This window comes from Triticum dicoccoides, chromosome 2A, assembly GCF_002162155.2.
Source record: "Triticum dicoccoides isolate Atlit2015 ecotype Zavitan chromosome 2A, WEW_v2.0, whole genome shotgun sequence".
Lineage (NCBI taxonomy): Eukaryota > Viridiplantae > Streptophyta > Magnoliopsida > Poales > Poaceae > Triticum > Triticum dicoccoides.
Genome location: NC_041382.1, coordinates 672,629,774 through 672,649,149, shown reverse-complemented (window position 1 = coordinate 672,649,149; position 19,376 = coordinate 672,629,774). Strand labels below are relative to the sequence as shown.

Sequence of the window (19,376 nt, the reverse complement as noted above, 5' to 3'; positions counted from 1 at the left end):
ATCGATGAGGGTCCTGGTGACCACCACGTTGCCGATGATTGGGGAACAAAGCATCGGGAGGACTCCGACTGTGGCCGCACACTTGAGCTGATCTGCTGAGCTGAACGTGATGGCGCACGCCGACCACCTGAGAGGGTGCGTGGCTTCAAGCTTGGGGAGGACTGCATTCACTTCGTGGGCGAACTGCTTGAAGATGCGTTGTGAGGCTGGGGCTTGAGCCCCGCCCAGGATGCAGGCGATCGCGCGCGGCTCCTGGAAGCCTCCAGCCCCCTCGTCCTGATGGCGGTCCTCGTTTCTCCTTGGCTGCGGCGGCAGCGGAGGAAGGCCTGCATTGCCTTGCGAGCGATCCTCGCGAGGCTGATCCCTCCAGTCTCCCTCGCGAGGCGAGTCTTGCCAGCGATCCTCTCGAGGTCGATCGCGCCACCCTTGGCGCGGGCAGCGGTCTTCCCAGCGTCCTGCGCTCCTTCCTCCTCCTCGACCGTAGCCCCGGTCACCGTGGTCGGGGCGACGGCCGATCCTTCCTTCTCGCACGGCTCGGAGCTCTTGACATTTGTTGGTGTTGTGGGTGTGGAGGTCATGGTACACACAGTACCGACTGCCCTTGGAAGATTCGGGCTGATCTCTGCCCCGCTTGGTGTCTGGTTCTGCCGCGAGCACGGCAGCCCCCTTGCGCTTCACATCCTTGGCCATGGGCTTCTTCTTTTCTGGGTCTGCGGCAGGCAGCTCGAGGAGGGAGAGACGCCCTTCCTCAACCCTGGCGCACTTGGTTGCCAAGTTGAACAGCTCCAAGGAAGTGCATAGGTCTTCATGCATCGCCAGCTCCTCCTTCATCTTGACGTCGCGCACGCCGTCGAAGAAGGCTGAGATGATGGCCTCCTCGGTCACCTTGGGAATCTTGAGGCGTGCGTTGTTGAAGCGCTGGATGTACTTCTGCAGGGTCTCTCCGGGTTGTTGCTTGATGCGGCGCATGTCGCTCATGGCGGGTGGCCGGTCGCGAGTACCTTGGAAGTTGGCGATGAAGCGGGTGCGCATCTCGTCCCAGGAGGAGATCGTGCCTGGAGCCAGGTTCAGGAGCCAGGTGCGGGCCCCGTCCTTGAGCGCCATGAGAAATCAGTTCGCCATGACCTTCTCGTCTCCATTGGCAGCTTCGATGCCCAGCTTATAGAGCTAGAGGAACTCCACAGGGTCGGCCGTGCCATCGTAACGAGGAGGCAGTTCTGGCTTGAACTTGCCGGGCCACGCGACGCTGCGTAGCTCAATGGTGAAGGCACGGCAGCCTGCTATGGCCACGGGAGGCCTTGGGTGACGGAGAGCTTGGTCTTGCATGTCCCCACGCGCTGCAGCTGGGAGCAGCGCGGGGTCTTGACGTGCGGGAGCAGGAGCACGGGCGCTCCCTGCTGCTGGGAGCGCCCGGGCAGCTTCTTGCGTGCGAGGGACTTCTTGGCAGCTCTGCTCTTGCCGCGCTGGCACCTGACGGAGCGGGTTCCGCCCAGGGGCCACGCGCCTTGGGGCCACGGCGCCTTCTTGAGGAGGAGGCGGCTGGGGCGCCCCTGGAGCTTCGTCGCCCGCGCGGGGCGGGGTACGGTGCAGCGGAACGGATGGCGCAGGAGAGCCCCCTGCGGCGCGGAAGAGCTCGGCGACGCGGTCGAGCCATTCTTCATAGACGTCGTCGACGGGACGGTAGCGCAGGAGCTCGTTTGCCGCGATGAGCGCAGCTCGAGCCTCCATAGGTGCACGGAGCGCGCGGGATGAAGAACCAGCTGGGGTGAGCGAGGGAGTAGCGGTGCGGCCGTCTTGCCGCACGGACGGATGCTGAGGCGACGCTTGCTGCTTGTTCCCAGGCGGGCCGGTGGTGGCGTTGACGGCAGGTGACGGGAAATGGCGAGGACGCCCGCCGACAGGAGCCGTCTGGGCGATGCGGGAAGCGAGAGCGGTCCGGCGCTCGGCGCGGGCCCGACAAGCGTCAGACATGGACGCGATGGTCGGAGGAGAACGGGGTGGTGGAAGACGAATTCCGGCGCACCCCTATCTGGCGCGCCAAATGTCGGATTTCGGGTTCCGGCAGACCCTTGAGGTTCGAACACTGGGGTGCGCGCGGAGATTTCGCCTTCTACCTACCTGCACCCCTCCGCCTCGCTAAGATCTAAACTATGGAAAGAATAGCACAAGAGACACAGGGTTTATACTGGTTCGGGCCATCGTTGTGGTGTAATACCCTACTTCAGTGTGTGGTGTGGTGAATTGCCTCTTGGGCAAATGATGATGAGCAATACAAGGAAGAACAACCTCGCGAGGGTCTGTTCTTGGCTGAGGGGATGAACTGCTAGGAGGAGTTTAGTCACCCTTCTCTCTCTCTCTTCTCAATTCTCTCTACGATTTCGATCCCTCTACCCTGTGGGTGACTAGTCCTATTTATAGGCAAAGGCCCTGGGCCTCTTCCCAAATATTGAGCGGGAAGGGCGCCAACAATTGGCCATTTTGAAGGGGAACATCTGATATACTTATCCTGACTAAAGTTGGTCCTCGCCTGCCAAAGGCTCTGGTGGTGACGCTGGCTTGGGCTCCACAATGACTTCCTCCCTGCCGTTGGACTGGTCTTGGTCTCATTGCACCGAAACGGGTGCCTTTGCTTGATGCTCTCGCCTACGCTTGATCCCTTTGCACCAAAGAGGAAAGGAGGACACTGCGCGGGCTGGCGCCCGCCTGGCACTCTTGGTCGTCATGGCTTGCGTCACGGGCACCTCGTGAGGTACCCCGCCTTGATCTCTCCGCCTCCTCACGAGCCAGCCTGATGAGGTCGTGCCTGAGGAAGCTCCGTGTCGTCCGCCCCGCGAGGCTTGGCCCCTCGCGAGGGTCTTGGGTCTGTGTTGATGAAGATGGGTCGTGCTGGGTCCCCCTTTGAGCCACGCCGCAGGCCGCAGGCAGGCAAGTCTAGGGACCCCCGTTCCCAGAACGCCGACAGCGGTGGGGCATCAAACGGACTCCGAACGCGATGAAATTTGACAGGTGGTCTACTGACAACATAACAACACCACACGCCAACTTTCATCCCATTCCGAGAACATTGTCGGCCACTTATAAAATAATATTTCGGAGGTGCCGCGGGCTCGTGCAAGTGTGTCTGGGCTCAGAACGGACAACAGGCGGAACTGGGGGAACGCGGACGAATGCAAGTTTTTGAAAAACATGATGCAATGCACATAATGACAAGGCAAGATGCAACACGCAAGCAAATGACATGGCAAGACAGGGAATAACTGGAAGACACCTGGCGCATCGGTCTCGGGGCGTCACATCTTATTTCTTGTTCTTTTTTATATTCTTTTCATTTTTGCTTTTTTTTCTTTGTTTTTTATTTTTATTTTCTTAAAAAGGTTCATGTTTCAAAAATTGTCCAGAATTTTCAAAAAAATGATCGTGATTTTGAAAAAACATTCAAAATTCCAAAAATATTCATGATTTCAGAAATTGTTCACTAATGCAAAAAATGTTTGCATTTTTTAGAAATTGTTCAGCGATTTTAAAAATGTTCTTGGTTTTCTGCTCGGAATGTTTTTATTCAAAATTTTCACAACTTTTAGGAAAATGTTGGCATTTCAAAATAAGTTTCTGTTTAAAAAAATTGTTCCTAAATTCTAAATTATGTTCAGGTTTTCATTTTTTTGATGTTTAAAAAAATGTTCTAGTTTCAGAAATTATTCATACATTTGAAAAATGTCTGTATTTTTTAACATTTCTTCTGCAATTTCTAAAAATGTTCCCGCTTCAAAAAAATGTTTCTGTTTAAAAAACATTCCAATTTTTTTCAAACGTGTTCGCAAATTTGGAAAGTGTTTACGTTTACAAAATGTTCTGGAATCTCAAATAATGTTGTTTTTTGATTTTTTTTAAAAATTCCAGAAATTGTTCAGATATTTCAGAATATGATAATTTGTTCGCAAGTTAAAAAATGTTCATGTTTCAGAAAATGATCCCCTTTGCAAAATTTGTTCACAAATTCAAAAATGTTCATCTTTTCATAACTTGTTCTTCATAAAATGTCCCTGGTTTGAAATCAATGTTTGCTTTTTTTTAATATGCAGCTGTTTCAAAAAGTGTTCGCATTTTTTACAAAAAGTTGTTCGTAGTTTTAAAAAAATCTTGTTTTCAATATTGCTCCTTTATTTATTTTTTCAGATTTCCCAAAAAATGTTTGTGTCTTTAAAAATTACTCATTTCTTCTTAAAACAATTTGCTTTTTGAAAAAAAGAATTTACGTTTGTGAGAAGAAAATCTCATTTGAATTTTTTTAAAGTCACTGAGTTTGTGACGTCGTTCTCTCACGGGTGGTCATGTGCTCGATTCCATTAAAACACGTTTTTCGGAAATTTTTGTGAGCTAATCTTTTATGCTTTGTCGTTGTGGTTTGTTTCTTTTAAAGACGCGTTGTAAGGACATGTACAATGGTACTATTTTAGGAGTGTCATGTAAGATAGATGATAAGGTGAAGGAGAAAGAACTCATAAAAAAGACGTGTCTTCTCTTATTTAAAAAAAAATAAAAGATGATCTCTTAGCACAGTATGTCTCATCACATTTTTAGGAATAACTAGTTATTGAAAATAAGGCTTAAAATGACCCATTGTAAATATATTTTTTGTCATCTCTAAATTATAGTCAAGATTTAGAATAAAACTATTTAATCAATCACTGTACATGCCATAAATCATAACTAGAAGTCAGCTAGGCGGAGTGGCTAGCGACACGTGAGTGTTTGCTGCTGATCCGGGGTTCGATTCCTGCCTAGGTCATGGTTTTCTTTCCTCTCGGAGAAACAGTGAAATGCGCGGCCCACAAAGCCCGCCAATCACCTTCTCTGTGCGAAGCCGCACCTGCTTGATGCAGAATGCGTCATATAGGACGTCTCTTAGAGCATCTCTAGCGCGCCAACGCCTAAAAAACGGCCCAATTATATTCGCAGAAGTTCGTTTTTCGCCGATATGAACCAAAACTAAAGTCGGCGAATTCAGGCCGAACTCGGCACGCTGGGGCCACCAGGAAAACTGATTTTGGCATGAACAGGAATGGGCCTGCGAGTCAGCGACACGCCACTTCATCGTCCTCATCGCCTCGATTCCCGCGGGAATCAATGCCAAGCCTGTCGCGCCGGTCAGCCTCCATTGATGCCTCACGGGCGGCTAATGAAGGCGCCGCGACGCGCGTCCCGCCTGCTCCCTCCACGCGTCACCCGGCATGCAGGTTCTCACCACCCCCGCTTCGGCTATAAAAGCCGACCTCCCTGCCGGTGAACGCCACAGTCGCCACAAAGAAGCAACCACCCCTCTTCCCCGCCGACGAGCAATGGCCGAGCGCCTAGGCGACGCCGTGGCGGCGAACGGCTTCGGCCGACGCCATCTCTGCGAGGACGAGGCGCGCCTCCTCTATTAGGCCGACTATTCGGCGTCCCCAGACATGCGGGTGCCGGGCTCGTGGAAGCTGAGCGCTGGCGGCGTCCTGGTACACCCGGTGCCCACCGGGGATGAACGGCGGGCCGAAATCGCCCGCATCCGTTCATCGTTATAGGAGGCGCAGCGGAACGAGCTGTGGTACGCCGCCGACAGCCACACGCTGTGGACGATGTACTTCGCTTGCCGCCGCATAGACCAAATCGCCTCCGCCAACGGTACCATCCCCCGCGACCGCCTCAACGCCGGCGGGCGGCGCGAGGCCGTCCTCGACCCCATCGAGACCGCAGGAGACGCCGCTTGGGCATCGCACCCGCAATGGCGCCCTAGTCATCAACGAGGGCGGCCGCCCCTCCCCGCGTTCCCTCCGCCTAGTCCGGCCAAAGACCTAGCCGGGATTGCTCCCTATCAAGAAGGAGCACGCGGAGATGGCCGCCGCCAACGAGACCACCCTCAAGTGGGCGAAGGCGGATTACGTCCGCGAGCAGGTGGCGCGCCAGCGCCGAGCCTACGAGGAGATCAAGGCCCTAGTCATCAACGAGGGCGGCGTCATCGTCCTCGATAGTGACGAGGAGGACGCGCGCAGGCCCTCCAAGCCCCCCGCGCATCGGTGACCCTGGTCAGGGATGCAACAGGGACGGCGGCGGCCCCGGCGGGATGCACGGCGGCGGCGGCGACGACGGCGATGACGGCGGTGGCGACTACACCCAGTTCTACAGGCTCGACATGTAGAATGCGGGCGGCGGCCGCGGCGTAATAGGGCTAGGCGTAGTTTGTTTGTTTTTCTGATTTTTTGTACAAATGTGAATGAAAAATCGCCGAGTTTGTGCCGAATTCGAATCAAATGGCCGAGTCTGCGCCGACTTGGGGACGACGACTGGGAACGCAATCGCCTCCACACCGAAAGTAAACGCCGGTTCAGCCCTAGACGACGCTTTTTCGACGTCCTTGGGGAAGGGGGGGGCGAACGGCTGGAGATGCTCTTAGGAGAAGAGAGATTGGGAGATTACTAGCCGGCCACTCCAGCAATTTTTTTTTCTTTGTTACAGGCAGTCAGATACTCCACCAGCAAGCCGACGATACGCTTGGCATTGGCGTCGTCAGGAATATCTTTGCCTGGCGAAATGGCAGGCGTTGGAGCGAGATGTCGGAAAAGGCTGCGGCAGGAGAACGCGTGCCCCGACGCGCAGGTCGCGCGCGTATGGCCACCCGACACCGCACTCCCCCGCCTCCGGTGTCCCCACGGCGTGTATGCAAACGTGAAACACGCCGTGTGCCTGGGCGGTAAGTTTCCGTGCTTGCGCATCGATCAGAAGAAGTGTGTATCCTCTAGCGGCCTTGGAAGCGTGCCGCTTGTCATCAACTGCCACCTATACCCGCAACAAGACTTTGCTATAAACCAAAAATATATGTATTCTATGTTGTGTTGCAAAACTTCTGTAACAAGATCCGTGTTGCAATAAGAAATACAGTATGTCGTAACAAAATCTTTGTTACAATGATGAAGGTGTTGCTCATGTGCCAGATCTGATGGCCGGTGACCCGGCCGATCTTTTAAAATGAGCGGACGCGTAGTACGCCCCTTCTTCATATCGGTCTCCTCTCTTTCTAAAAAAAAGGGTCAGGCTGATCGCTTGATCGGTCTCCTTGTGTTGGACGTAGTACAGCAGTCCAAACTCCAGATGGATAACCACCCGTATCTGTCTGGGTCTCCATACGTGAGGTGCATTACCCGTAGGTTTCGGGAATGAATATAAGCAGCACGACTGCGCGAGCCGAAGCCCTAGTAGAAGCCTATCGGTGTTCCACCAAAAATGCTAGACATACAAAGATTTACAAGTTTTTACAAGCTCTTTCCATCTAACAACCAATCACAAACCTCTTCCTCTGATTTTTAGAGGGGTAGGCCGTCTCGCTCATTTGTTGGCCAATAAAAATTAACCCACCTGTAAAAGCCTGTAAACTGTTTGTACGTATATCATTGCCGGTGTTCCACAGCGTACGATTTCTCACAAGCACTTCTTGTTCGATCGTTTTGTCGCCTCGCAGCACCTCCTCGATCGGCAGCAATGGTAAACCCTCCTTCCTCCCGAGTCCTAACCATAACGAAGCGCCCCTGTAGATAAACACTGACCGGCTTCCCCCGCGCAGGCCGTGAAGAAGGACAACAAGGCGGCGGCATCCTCGTCGTCGGCGAAGCCCGCCAATGCCGGCAGTGGGAAGCAGCAGCAGAAGAAGAAGGTACATAGACCGATAGACGCTACTAGTCCAAGCGATCTCCCAGATGAATTTCGCGTTTCTCAATTCTGGATCGCCGGATCTGCCACGAATCTGCTTTGCGTTTTTAATTTGGTACTGTACGTGTTTGGCCTCTGCGTATGCAGAACTGGAGCAAGGGGAAGCAAAAGGAGAAGGTCAACAACGCCGTGCTGTTCGACCAGGCCACCTACGACAAGATGCTGTCCGACAGGGACGAAGCCAGCGCCCGGCTCGATGCCAACGCGTACGCTGTACGATGTCGTGAGACAGCTGAAAAATTTGACGTACGCATCGTGATTTTTTTTAACCGGGCCTTAACCCCTTTCCATTAAAAACATAGCGGAAATACATAGTTTAGATAACCACAGACCCAAATACCAACTACATAGCAAGGAAACTAGAAAGAGGAGGCGAGTTCAAAGCACCACTAGGAAACCCACCATGAGCACTCGTCATCGAGCAGCTCATTGCGGGGCGAAAACCCAACGACACCCGTGATCACGCAACCTAAAGGATCTAAACACCAAGGAGACCCCAAAAGGAACCCGAAATAGTCTTAACTTCACCAAGCTTACAGGCTCATAAAAGAGCAATCAGAAGCACTCGCGCAGGAGTGAAAGGCAGTCTATCCTTGACAGACGAGAATTCGAAGCTCCGAAGAGATGCAGAAGGGATCAGTTTGAAGCTGAGTTGGTTGGAGCCGCGCAGATTCTCATCATCATCGAAGCACTGGACCTGAGCATCTTGGCTCCGTGCTCCATGGTCACCCGATCATCGCCAGCCATCAAATCTGCCCAGTACATCAAAAAACCACAAGCAGCATACACCACATTAAAAGGGCTTTTGAGGTCTTTATGTTCAAAAGTAGCTTGGTTACGATTATTCCAAATCGCCCAATAGACTGCAGCCAAACCAGAGGTGTAAAGTTTGGTTCCATCAGGAAGGAAAATATAACACCACGATTTCCCGGGCAGAATTGTGTTGGGCCGCTTGCTAATGGGCTTTGTAAGAGCTAGGCCTAGCAAGCCACGTTCGGCTGTTGGTTAACGCTAGGCTGACGCACACGCACGTTCGGGCTGTTGGTTAATCGTTGTTTCTGTTCGCTGCTCGCTCGCCTCCCTCTGCGTTGTTCGGCTGCCTACCGCGCGGAAACAGCCTAGCAGCGGCGGCGGCTGGAGGCTGGCCTTGGCCTCGGCACGCGGCCAGCGGCGGGATGAGCGGATCTGTCCCGGGGAAGGCAGGAACGGCTTGCAACCTTGCCCACTCGTTCCTTCCTTCGTAATCAGATTAGGTAAGATTGCTAACTGATGTGCCTATCCACATCTAGGGATGGATAGATTAGGGTTGATTTTTTTTCAAGTTAGATCATGATAAAAATATTATTCAAACATTCATTGCAACGAAGTATCACAAATTACATCTGCCTTGTGATTTTCTTTAACACACTATTCTATGTTCCGTTTATTCCTACAAGCTCTCTATTTTGAATATATCAACAAATTACAATGATGAATTTATGTGAACTCAGAATCTGTTTTTTATCTTGTAGTATTTTTTAGGACATTTGGATGGTAATTTGGATAGCCGTACTTTTGCTTGGAACAAGATGAGTTTGGTTCCATGCATGGCCTTGTTCTATGACTTTTATTGTCAAGTCTCAAATTCATTTTGGTCTATGAAACTGAATATCGATATGCTACATATTAGTTCACTTTAAAACCACATTTGTATGACTTTGTTTTTAAATTCGTTTTTTCGTTATTAATGTGGATTTGTGGTACGGAAGTTTGAGGCTATTTTATATGTTGTATCTATCGGAACAACATCACATTTTAATTTCGACATTAGACACTTCGGCTCAAGCTTGCCCAGGCTCGACAAAAGTTCTGGCTCCGCCACTGCTGTCCGAGGCGCCCAAGTACAAGCTCGTCACCCCCTCCGTCCTCTCTGAGCGCCTTAGGGTACGTATACGTACGATCGATCATACGGTTCTCTTCTTGATTAACCCGGGTACAATGCGCAGCTTAGACAGGATGATTATCTGAAGATCTCACCTAGCATCATCTTCCTGCAGATCAATGCGTCCCTGGCTAAGAAGGGCATCAAGGACCTGATGGCAAGGGGGCTCGTGAGGGAGGTGTCCCTTCATGCCAGCCAGCAGATTTTCACCAGGGCTACCAATGTACCATCGAGTTAGTTATATTTGCTAGTGGCGTTTTTCTAGTCCAGCACTAGGCTAATAAGAAAATGAGTTGTAGATTAATAAAAAGTTCATACCCTTGTATTTAAGTATATTCTTCAGTCAGTATGAATAGTGTTGAATTATCTTGTTTTTACATGATCGATCTTTGTTCGTGGGATTGTAGATCTGATCACTGCCTTTATTATCTTCTCTGATCATGCTACCCTCATTTGTTCTTTTGATCAAAAGAGCCAGGTTTTCAGTATTGACTTTGTCCATAAGAGAATTGACTTCTGTTGTAATTTTCCATTGAGAAATAGCAATGGGAGCTCAACCATGAAAACCTGAAAATATTGGTTAGTCAAGCACTTGTAATGGGCAAAAAGTTGGTTTTGCAAACAAAATTATCACAATCCCTTTCGCGTTGGCAATTATAGCTCCTCCGTCTTCTTCTTTTTTGCGAAAAGTACCAGATTAGTTATAAAAATTCATCGAAAGTACAAAGCATCTCAAACATAATAAAAAAATACATTAAGATTTTGAGACCATCAAATGACCACTATTACCGCCAAAATACGTCGGCATGCCGCTGTCGCCGCTTCCCTATTGGAGCCGATTTGACCATGTCGAATCCTTGCATGGACCTGAAGCACCTGACATCAAATTTCACCATATGATGAGAAACTCAAATCTCCTCGCCGCAAAGAGATGGTAGGAATCTAGGCCGTAGTGAGTGGTGGTTAGTTTGGTCGCACTTGAGCCTCAGCTAACTGCTTTGGGCCTGTCGCTCTGGTATCTGGCTTTAGCATTTGTCTTGTCCCTGTCCCTGTCCCCAAGCTTTAGCGCCTCTTTTTTCTCGCTTTTTTCGTTTTTGGGTTTTCATTCGGTTTTCTCTGATTAGCCGAGAATGTTAGGTTTTTGGGTCTGATTTTTCTTATAAAGTGGGCCAAACTTTTTTCTTTTTAATGAAATGCAGGACCTGTCCTCACAGAAGATTTCTCAAAAAAAAAAAATCTACACCGGAGTTCTATCAACTACGGTTGGGATCTCCTCCCAGAGTCTACACCGGGCTGCAGCCAGTTTAGGAGCGTTAGGCTCTCAGATTTTTGGGTTCACGCTACAGGCACACGAGAGCAACACCGAAGAGCTTGATATAACTCGCCGCTAGTCCTGGCCATGGGCAGCCGGGCCCGGCCGGCCCGGCCCGACCCGACCCGACGCTACTCCCGGGCCAGGCTCGGGCCCATCATTTTTGCAGTTTTCTAAAGGGGCCCGGCCCGAGGCCCGATGGGTTTTGCGTGTTCGGGCCAGACTTGGGCCAAAAACTAGGCCCCATGGCCGGGCTGGACCGGGCTCGAGCCCAGGTTTTTTGGCTCAGACTTGGCTAGGCCCGGCCCGTGGTTTGGCCAGGTATACTCGCCGCCCATCTTTTTAGCCAGGATCTATGGACAGCGAGCCAGCAGCTACGGTGAGGAAGTCACACAGTCCAGCTGCACGTTTGCAGCCTGCGAGCATATGACACTCCATCGGGAGCACGCTATTGCAATGCTTCTCCATCCGCATCTAAAACAGAGGTCTCGTTGCAGTCTGTAACTTGATTCCTATGAGCTGCACAAAAAGCAACGATGATTGAGCCAATCCGCTAGTACCTATGAGCTGATCAACATCGGTCACGTCTCTTCGATCTCCAATAGAGCGTTCGAAAAACAAATAAATAAGTGCGTGTTTCAAGCTCTTCACAAAACAGACATGACATACCCTCAACATACTGCCGTTTGGCCAGGTTTCCCTAATCAACAATTCATCAACATTACTGCTTATACAAAGTTGTACTAAGGTTGAAACACTTAACGGAGGGAGTATCTTGTAACAACCCTCTTGTAACTCCCTTAACCTCGTACTACATTGTTTAGGTAATTTTATGGTTTACTAGAACATAAGGGCGCGCATTGCTGCGCCTGTGCATTTTATTGGAAGAACAATACAAATATATGAGAAAATCTGGACATGACAAAAAAGAAAAAAAAACTTACTTCAATATAGATAGTTGGGCATTATTGAAACTTTAGGTACAAGTTGCATAATTGAATGCTATCTAAGTAAGCATTGGATTGTCATTGTGCATTTTTTTGTCTATGCATAACATTTGCTAAGGCATTTGAATAATTGAATAAGTGGTGGATCATATTTGTGTGGTATGTGTCATCGTTCATTGTAGCCTTGCCGTGCTAAGGGGAATCCCTTGGTCCGTCCTTTGGACCAGGCGGCGGCAACGGCGGCGTCATGGCGCCGTCCTTTTCTTGGAGGCGTCGTCTTGTTGCTCAAGGAGTTCCGGTGGCACGGCTCAATTCGGTGTTGGCTTCTACTATGGGTGTGGGCCTCCTTGGTGCAATATACACCATCACGAACGCTCTCTCGATGACGTCGTCTCTAGATCCGCCCAGGCCCTACCGTCCACTTGCCGACTTCTTGTCGGCGCAATGGATGGGGTACGTTGGTCTGTGTTGGCTTTGTGTTTTGGTCTTGTTGTAGAGGTCTCTGGCGTCGGTTATGATGCGGTTTGGTTGCTCTGTGGCTTGCCCCATCACCATCGGCATGAGGTTGGCCTAGGTGAAGCATGTATCTTAGTACACGTGGTGGGTGTGTTTGATGAATGTGGATGCTAGTTCTTGTGATTGGTGTTGCAATGGCCGAAAGACATTATATCCAGCTTCTTTGCCGCTTCTCCTTTAATACTGCTAATACGTATTCCAGAAAAAAATATAGTTGCTACGTAGTTGAGGAATAATAGAAGGAACAAAGAATGATGATGTCCTCGTTTTAGCCTTGCAAGGTAGATGCTGCGAAGTACAGGAATATAAAAGGAAAAAAGAATGGTGCAGTAGAACCATAGGTAGCCAAAGTTTTTTTTAGACAAAGGTAGCCAAAGTTGCACGCTACTTTCTTGCACCATTAATCAGGAAAATAGGCTGCAGCACCACGGATCGGCAGCCCGATCGCTCTCACGACAGAAAATAAGGGGGTGTTTGGTTTCAGGGACTTTTTTGTGTTGGGAACAGAAAAAGTCTTTAACAAACCAAATAGGATGGAAGGATTTTTTGTTAAAAGCCCTTAGAAGCACCTTCTTGAGAGTTTTTTTAAAAAGTCCCAAGGACTAGAAAAATTCCTAGGACTAGAGAACCAAACACCACCTAAGTCACCGGGCGGCCGACCTCACAACCCAGTGCTTCAGAAGGCTCAGAAATAAGCCTGCGGAGCAGCGGCCCTTTTGATGTTGGTTCGACTTCAGCGAACAGGCGCAAATGAATGCTACGAGAGGATGGAATGATCTCACTCGTTTATACGCTTAATCGGACGGTTTAGGATCCCAAATCACTATGGAGGCTCCTAATTAGCTGAGTTATACTATTTAGTAAATTAGGACGTTTTACGCCGGCCTTGGTCCCCTTCAATTTTTCTTTGATGACGACCACATAAAATTGTGCGTTTGGGGGAGGAACCGCCACTTGACAAACACCAGAATACGAACATACTTGTCACCGAGTGGTGAAAGGACATCTCAGATTTCACAGTATCATGCGCTACAATCAATGTACACTTTCCGAAGTGGCTACAAATTTAGTACAATGCCGGCCTTCGTTTCCTTGATCTGTCGCTGATACTGCAAAAGAGAGAGCACCGCTCTTCACCGTGATCTAAATGGTCGGCACATGCTCTACATCGAGGAGCAGACAGCGCGCAATAATCCGCACTGTTATCCGGTCGAATTCGGCGTAACAATCACTCACTCCATATGCACAGCACGACACAATCACATGAGACCCAAGAGCGCCCTACTACACGGAAAATCAGAGCGGAACCCGCTCCTTCTTCCCGTCGCACCTCCCGATTTCCCAGCCCCACCTGCCACCCTCCTCGCGCCATCCTAATTCAATGTACAGTCCGGCCATCTCCGGCCCCGCCTAAGGCTCCTCCAGCGACGACACGGGCAGATCGCCAGCCGAATCGACGGGCCTCTGCGGCGCCGCCATCTTCGTGGTGATCTCGGCCACGACCAGCCTCGACAGCAGCAGGCCGGCGACGAGCGCCGACGCCATGAGCATCGTGAACACGCCGCTCCAGCTCTTGGCGGAGATGTACCCCGTCAGGAGCGGCCCGACGGCCGCGCCGATGGACCCCGTGCCGTCGATGATCGCCGTCACGGTGGCCAGCGCGCGGGAGTTGCCGTTGAGCGAGCTGTGCGTGCCGAGGTCGGCGGACACGGCGGTGGTGATGAGCGCGTAGGGCCCGTTCACCAGCACCCCCGTCACGAACATGAGCGCCACGTTCCACGTCAGCGAGATGCTCCCGTAGATGCGGTAGAAGAAGAGCGCCGGTATGGCCGAGAAGGTGAAGGTCGCCGCCGTCAGCGCCCGCGCGTCGAGCCGGTCGGAGATGTGGCCGGCCAGGATGCCGCCGACGACGCCGCCCACGTCGAACAGGGTCGACAGGATCCCCGCCGCAGAGTCTGACAGATATTCTCCCCCGATCTCTGAAATTCAGGAACAGAACAAAACGGTGGTCAGGTCAAAAAAAGATTCATTTTTTATCTCCACATGCCGCCAGCATAATATACAACTAGACGAACCTGTGTGGCTGAGGTAGAAAGGGAGCCAATAGAGGAACGTGTAGGCGACAAGCTTGCAGAAGAAGAGGCAGAGAGCAAATGGGGCAACGCCAGGGATTCTCCATGCCTGGATGAACCCCACTGCCTCGTCTCGTCCACTCGAATGTCCCTCCAGCAGAGGCACATCCGTGCCATTCTTCTCGTAGTCCTTCACATGGCGATCCTCCTCGACCCCGACCACCTCAGGATCAACAGGCAAGAAGAGAAACACGGCCAGCCCGACCAGCGCAATCATGGCACCGGGCACTGCAAACGACCAGCTCCACCCGAACTTCAGCATGGCAGCCGCGATCAGCGAGCCAGAAATGTTTCCCACTGAGGTGTGAGCGTTCCAGATCCCCATGATCAGCCCCCTCTTGCTCTTCCCGAACCAATTGCCGACGACCGCGACCACGGAGGGCCAGCCGGACGACTGGAACAGACCGGCGATCATCTGGACGCCGAGAAAGTAGTAGAAGCTGTGGATGTTGAGCCAGTAGCCGGCTCCGAAAGCGGCGGTGAACAGCCCGGTCCCTACCATTCCGATGGTCAGGAGGATCCTGAGATCCACCCGGTCACCCAAATGGCCGGCAAAGAACATGCCAATGGCATACACCCCAAGGAAAGCCAAGTCGATCTCGCCGAGCAGCTTGGTGCCATCCTCGCCGTTGAACGGAGCCCAGCCACTCTGGAGAGCCGTGTTGTTCGCCGCGCCTTTCAGTTCTTGAAGATACATATGGCTGGGCCAGTGCAACAAGCCCAGGTTTGTTGTCTTGGGATCAAGAACACTCTTGACAATGCTTGTGGTTTTCCTAGTGGCATGGTAACTGGCATATGACAGGAAGGTGAGCACCAACACAAGAGCCTGAGATGATCTGAAGGAGAGAGGGCCGCCACGGACACACTCGATGAGCTGAATCCCCATGGGCTTTATGCTACCCATCCTGCTTCTGCTCTCAGCGGAGGAGCCCATGAGCGAGCCTGAATTTGGCTTCTCCACAAACTGGTAGTTAATGTAGCCGGGAAGAAGGCCGGCTGGTGTTATTGCCTAATATCTGAAAAAAACCAAACACGGCAAACGTCAGAATTATCCAGATAAGATCATAAGTGCTGACCGACAGCTCGACAGAAATGTGGAACTTGGAGTTATGAAAATGAAAGTGACGGATGCAAATGCTTATTTTGCAACAAGGAGTAATGATCCTATAACAATGCTTGGATGAATTATTGGGGCCAAGGACTAGATGGTTCCTGAAATAAAATAAACACCACGCTATATTGCTACCACTTTGCACTTGCTGTCATAAGATTAGGTTGGATGTTACGAATTTTTTAGGTGGGATGATACGAGGGAAACATTGTTAAATCATTGAATCTTTTGTTTGAGCGGCCCCTGGCATCAGCATAGATATGCCTACAAATGAGCACTTTTCATCAGAATCAACCTAACAGGATAGCCAAGCGCCCAAGCTCAAAATTAAAATCAGGGACCCCCGGATTGAGCAGAGAAAACAACCACTAACTTCATACAATTGACATTAACCTGAAATTGATTGGGAGATTTGGTCGATGGAGGGGGGCAAGATCTAATGATCACTACCAAAATCAAGAAGTGCGACTGAACTTGGATTGATCAACTGAAATAATATTACCAAGGAAACAACAAAATAGAGCTCCTTCAACCACAGCAGCAAGGCTCACCTACAGTTGAGCAACCAGCAATGGGAAGAAGAGTAGGCAGGGGGCACAGAGATGCGTGAATACGAGCCTAAGGGCACGAATGAATATAAAGGCGAAGAAGCAAGACAAGGCCGGTCTTGCAAGCAAGGCAAGGCAGCCCGACAACAGAAGCAACCGAACCAACGGATCTTACTCTATCTGAAAGAGAAAGCGGAACGAGCAGAGCGGCTAAAGTTGCCCGAAGCTATGCAACTTGCAAGACAACAGTTGAAGAGAAGTCGGGCGATCCGTTATGCCGCCATGGCCGGCATCTGCGAGAAGCCGCCTTCTTCTGACGCAGGCGGACGAAACGGAACCGAAAGCAAGATGGAGAGGCGCCGGCATGACGCGAGCCATTACCTGCGGAGAGAGGCGCTGGAGGTTGCCCAGGAAACAGAGGATGTGTGCTCTTCTTCTTCGTCTCCGGCCGGCTGTTGGGGAGTCGGGTCGTCGTGCGTGACCCGGGAGGGAGGGAGGGAGGGGCTCGGGGTCGTGGGGAGCGCGGACCGTGGAAGTGCTGAGGCGCCTCGGCCGTGGCCTCCGAGGAGGTAGCTGCTCGTGTGTTTATACCGGTGCTGGAGACAGCTTATGTCAGGTCACGCCCGCCCCTACGGTCTTCTTCTTCTTTGTGGTGCCTGATCGCTTGCTTAACGACAAGAGGCGTAATGAGCGAGTACTGTTTAGTTGACTAGCTTGTGTTATGATACAAGCTCATAAAATATAAGAGGGGGGCATGTGCCTTGAAACGTGGATGGTCCAACGGACCCAAGCGTGGGAAAAAAAAAATATCCATCATAAATGGTGTAAACGTGTTGCCACGCTGGGATTAAAAAGACATTGGCAATGCCGCTGCCCCAGGTCAGAAATCCCCACGTAAACTAGGAAAACGGGCATGCACACTTGGTTAGTACAAAGAGTATTTCCAAGCGCCGTGGTTGCGGTGGTGCATTTTCCTCCTCTTGTTTTTCTTCTAAAGAAGACGTCAAAACAGTGCTGTTCTCCAATAGTAGAACACCAAAGAAGCGCCAGGACTTTGAGGAGGCATGGCCAAATACGCACCCTTGGTAGTACTGGTAGGTCCTGCGTGCGGGAGAGCGATATCTTTCTTGCGCTAATCAAACGCGCTGCGAAATTGCTCGTCCGCCTAGCTTCTTCATACCGGGGGTGACGAGACGCACGCACGCGCCCGCCAAGGTTTCCGGGCTCGATCTCCTTCCCAGCAAAAGAAAGAGCAAAAGAGAACGCAGATTTGCTTGCGGCCGGCTGCGACTCCAAGAATAGATTAGTCTTTCGACGAAGGGAATATTGGGAGCGGATATCCTTTTCGGGGGCGCATATTCGCGGAGCTAAAATTATATGCCTCGTACCCGATCCCAACAGCTGTGGGGCCCGCGCCGAACGCGATCCTGTGCCTCACGTCATGTGCCGCCGTTTGCTACTATTCTCTTCTCCAGTAACCCGCATGCTAACACCGCCGCGGTTTGCTAACTTTGCTTCGACGCAACGTATGATTCATCACAAATTATAGTAATAAACATTGTCAATTCCCAGCTTTTCTGAAGTCCGAATGTGCCAGAAATTATCAACATTTAACAAGGCGGAATAGTGGAAGATGAATGGTGGGAATCTGGGGGCGACCGGACGAACCTTTTGCTTTTTTGTTGTTTCGATCGCCGTGCGGTGCCCCTGCCTGCGGGCGGCAGACGTGAACCGGGGCTCGACGACTGTTGCGCGCGTGAGGGCGCAGTCGTCGTCCGGCGCGGCGTGTCTGCGCATGAGATGAGACGGAGGGAATCGGGTCAGGGGAGGAAATGCAAGGGCGCGATTGATTGGCTCGGCGGTGACAGACGATAGATACCTCGATTCGTCGACGGGGTCGAGCCCAGCAGGATCGAGCTCCGTCCAGCGAACGGACAAACCAGGGGGAAGAGGCCGCCCGCCTATTTATGCCAGGGGGAAATTGTGGCCTCCCTCCGGGTTTCAGGAAAAAAAAAGTGGGGAAATTAAAAGGGAAAATAGCTGGAGAAGAAAAGGTGAAAAAAATATAGATAGACATAAAAGGTGAACCGATGTGCTATTTACGTACCACGTACAGTATGACCGTGGAACAAACCGTTGTCTTTTTATGGGATGGGACTGGCTACACGTCATACGTCATCGGATGACTGGATTTTTTTCGGGGGCCAGTCAAATTATTTTTTTGTATCATCCGGGTATGCAATGAACGGTCAGATGGCCTTCTTCTACCTCTTGCCTGGCACTGTTTGTGATATTTCTCAAACCTCCCACGAGTGCCAACCGAACCGCTGCATCGGCCACACGCGATGGCCTCGCCCTCCTTAACCCATTCCTTTAAAGTGGAACCGTCGAACCATCCCAATTCCTTGTCGAACCCGCACCTCCCCTCCCTTCCTCCCTCCATCCTACGCAAACCGTCAACCTTCAGGCACACCTCGCCGACTTTCGTCGGCTGTTGGCTCGTTCCTGTCCGAGGCCTCGGCTGTACAAGGGAGTACCAACTGTCTATTGTACAGTGTGAAAACTGGGACGATGTTTTCGAAATGAAAAGAACTTCTTAAAAGCATGTACAGTGATAGATAGTTTTATCTTAAGCCTTGCATGTATTTAGAGATGATAATAAAAATATGTCTATTGGTTATCTTTTAGTCTTATCTTTAATAACTAGCTATTCCTAAAAGCATTATGAGACATATTACACTAAGGCTAGTCATAGTGGGAGTAAGTTCTCAAAAAACATAGCGCACTTTAAGAAAATTTTACTTATATGACAAGTAGTTAATGAGAAGTAGTAACATAGCACTTTCCAATACAAAATGAGTCTACAAGCCAACAAATGAAGTCATCTATGACACTACTATTATATTACTTTGCACTATGAAGATAGTAATTTAGACTAGTGTCATGTGCATGACACTAGTATAAGTTACTCCCCACTATGCTCAGCCTATGAGATAATCTCTTGAATAAAAGAAGATAAATCTTTTTTTATGATTTCTCTTCCTTTCACGTCAATATTTATCCTAGGTGGCACATTCATTGGTAGTCGGTCTGCCACGGCACGGCTCGGCTCTCTCTCTCTCCCTAGCAGGGACACGCGTCGCGGATAT

General features: G+C 50.7%; 2 protein-coding genes across 5 annotated transcripts; one reads left to right on the top strand and one right to left on the bottom strand.

Moving 5' to 3' along the window:
* Positions 1-6,567: 6,567 nt before the first annotated feature.
* On the top strand, positions 6,568-9,969 carry LOC119358076 (40S ribosomal protein S25-like). Its single transcript, XM_037624787.1, has 6 exons — positions 6,568-6,727; positions 7,442-7,515; positions 7,595-7,684; positions 7,828-7,898; positions 9,600-9,663; positions 9,777-9,969. Exons 1-6 carry the CDS (start codon positions 6,568-6,570, stop codon positions 9,897-9,899), a joined length of 582 nt encoding a protein of 193 aa, XP_037480684.1. The 3' UTR covers positions 9,900-9,969.
* Positions 9,970-13,408: 3,439 nt separating this feature from the next.
* On the bottom strand, positions 13,409-17,970 carry LOC119356124 (putative glycerol-3-phosphate transporter 1). Of its 4 annotated transcripts, none has more exons than XM_037623034.1 (3): positions 17,896-17,970; positions 14,512-15,584; positions 13,409-14,415 (listed from the first exon to the last, which is right to left on the bottom strand). In XM_037623034.1, the coding sequence occupies exons 2-3, from the start codon at positions 15,500-15,502 to the stop codon at positions 13,847-13,849; spliced, it is 1,560 nt and encodes a 519-aa protein (XP_037478931.1). In that variant the 5' UTR covers positions 15,503-15,584; positions 17,896-17,970; the 3' UTR covers positions 13,409-13,846. The 4 variants fall into 4 exon arrangements, with proteins under 4 accessions (XP_037478931.1, XP_037478929.1, XP_037478932.1 ...); XM_037623032.1 differs by lacking the exon at positions 17,896-17,970 and adding an exon at positions 16,609-16,766; XM_037623035.1 differs by lacking the exon at positions 17,896-17,970 and adding an exon at positions 16,231-16,263.
* Positions 17,971-19,376: the final 1,406 nt, after the last annotated feature.

Coding starts and splice junctions, on each gene's coding strand:
- LOC119358076 (XM_037624787.1), top strand. CDS start 6,568: ATGGCAGGCGTTGGAGCGAGATGTCGGAAAAGGCTGCGGCAGGAGAAC. Junction 7,899..9,599: donor GACCAGGCCACCTACGACAA/GATGCTGTCCGA, acceptor TCTGGCTCCGCC/ACTGCTGTCCGAGGCGCCCA. Junction 9,664..9,776: donor TCCTCTCTGAGCGCCTTAGG/GTACGTATACGT, acceptor ATCTTCCTGCAG/ATCAATGCGTCCCTGGCTAA.
- LOC119356124 (XM_037623034.1), bottom strand. CDS start 15,502: ATGGGCTCCTCCGCTGAGAGCAGAAGCAGGATGGGTAGCATAAAGCCC. Junction 14,416..14,511: donor TTTCTACCTCAGCCACACAG/GTTCGTCTAGTT, acceptor CCTGAATTTCAG/AGATCGGGGGAGAATATCTG.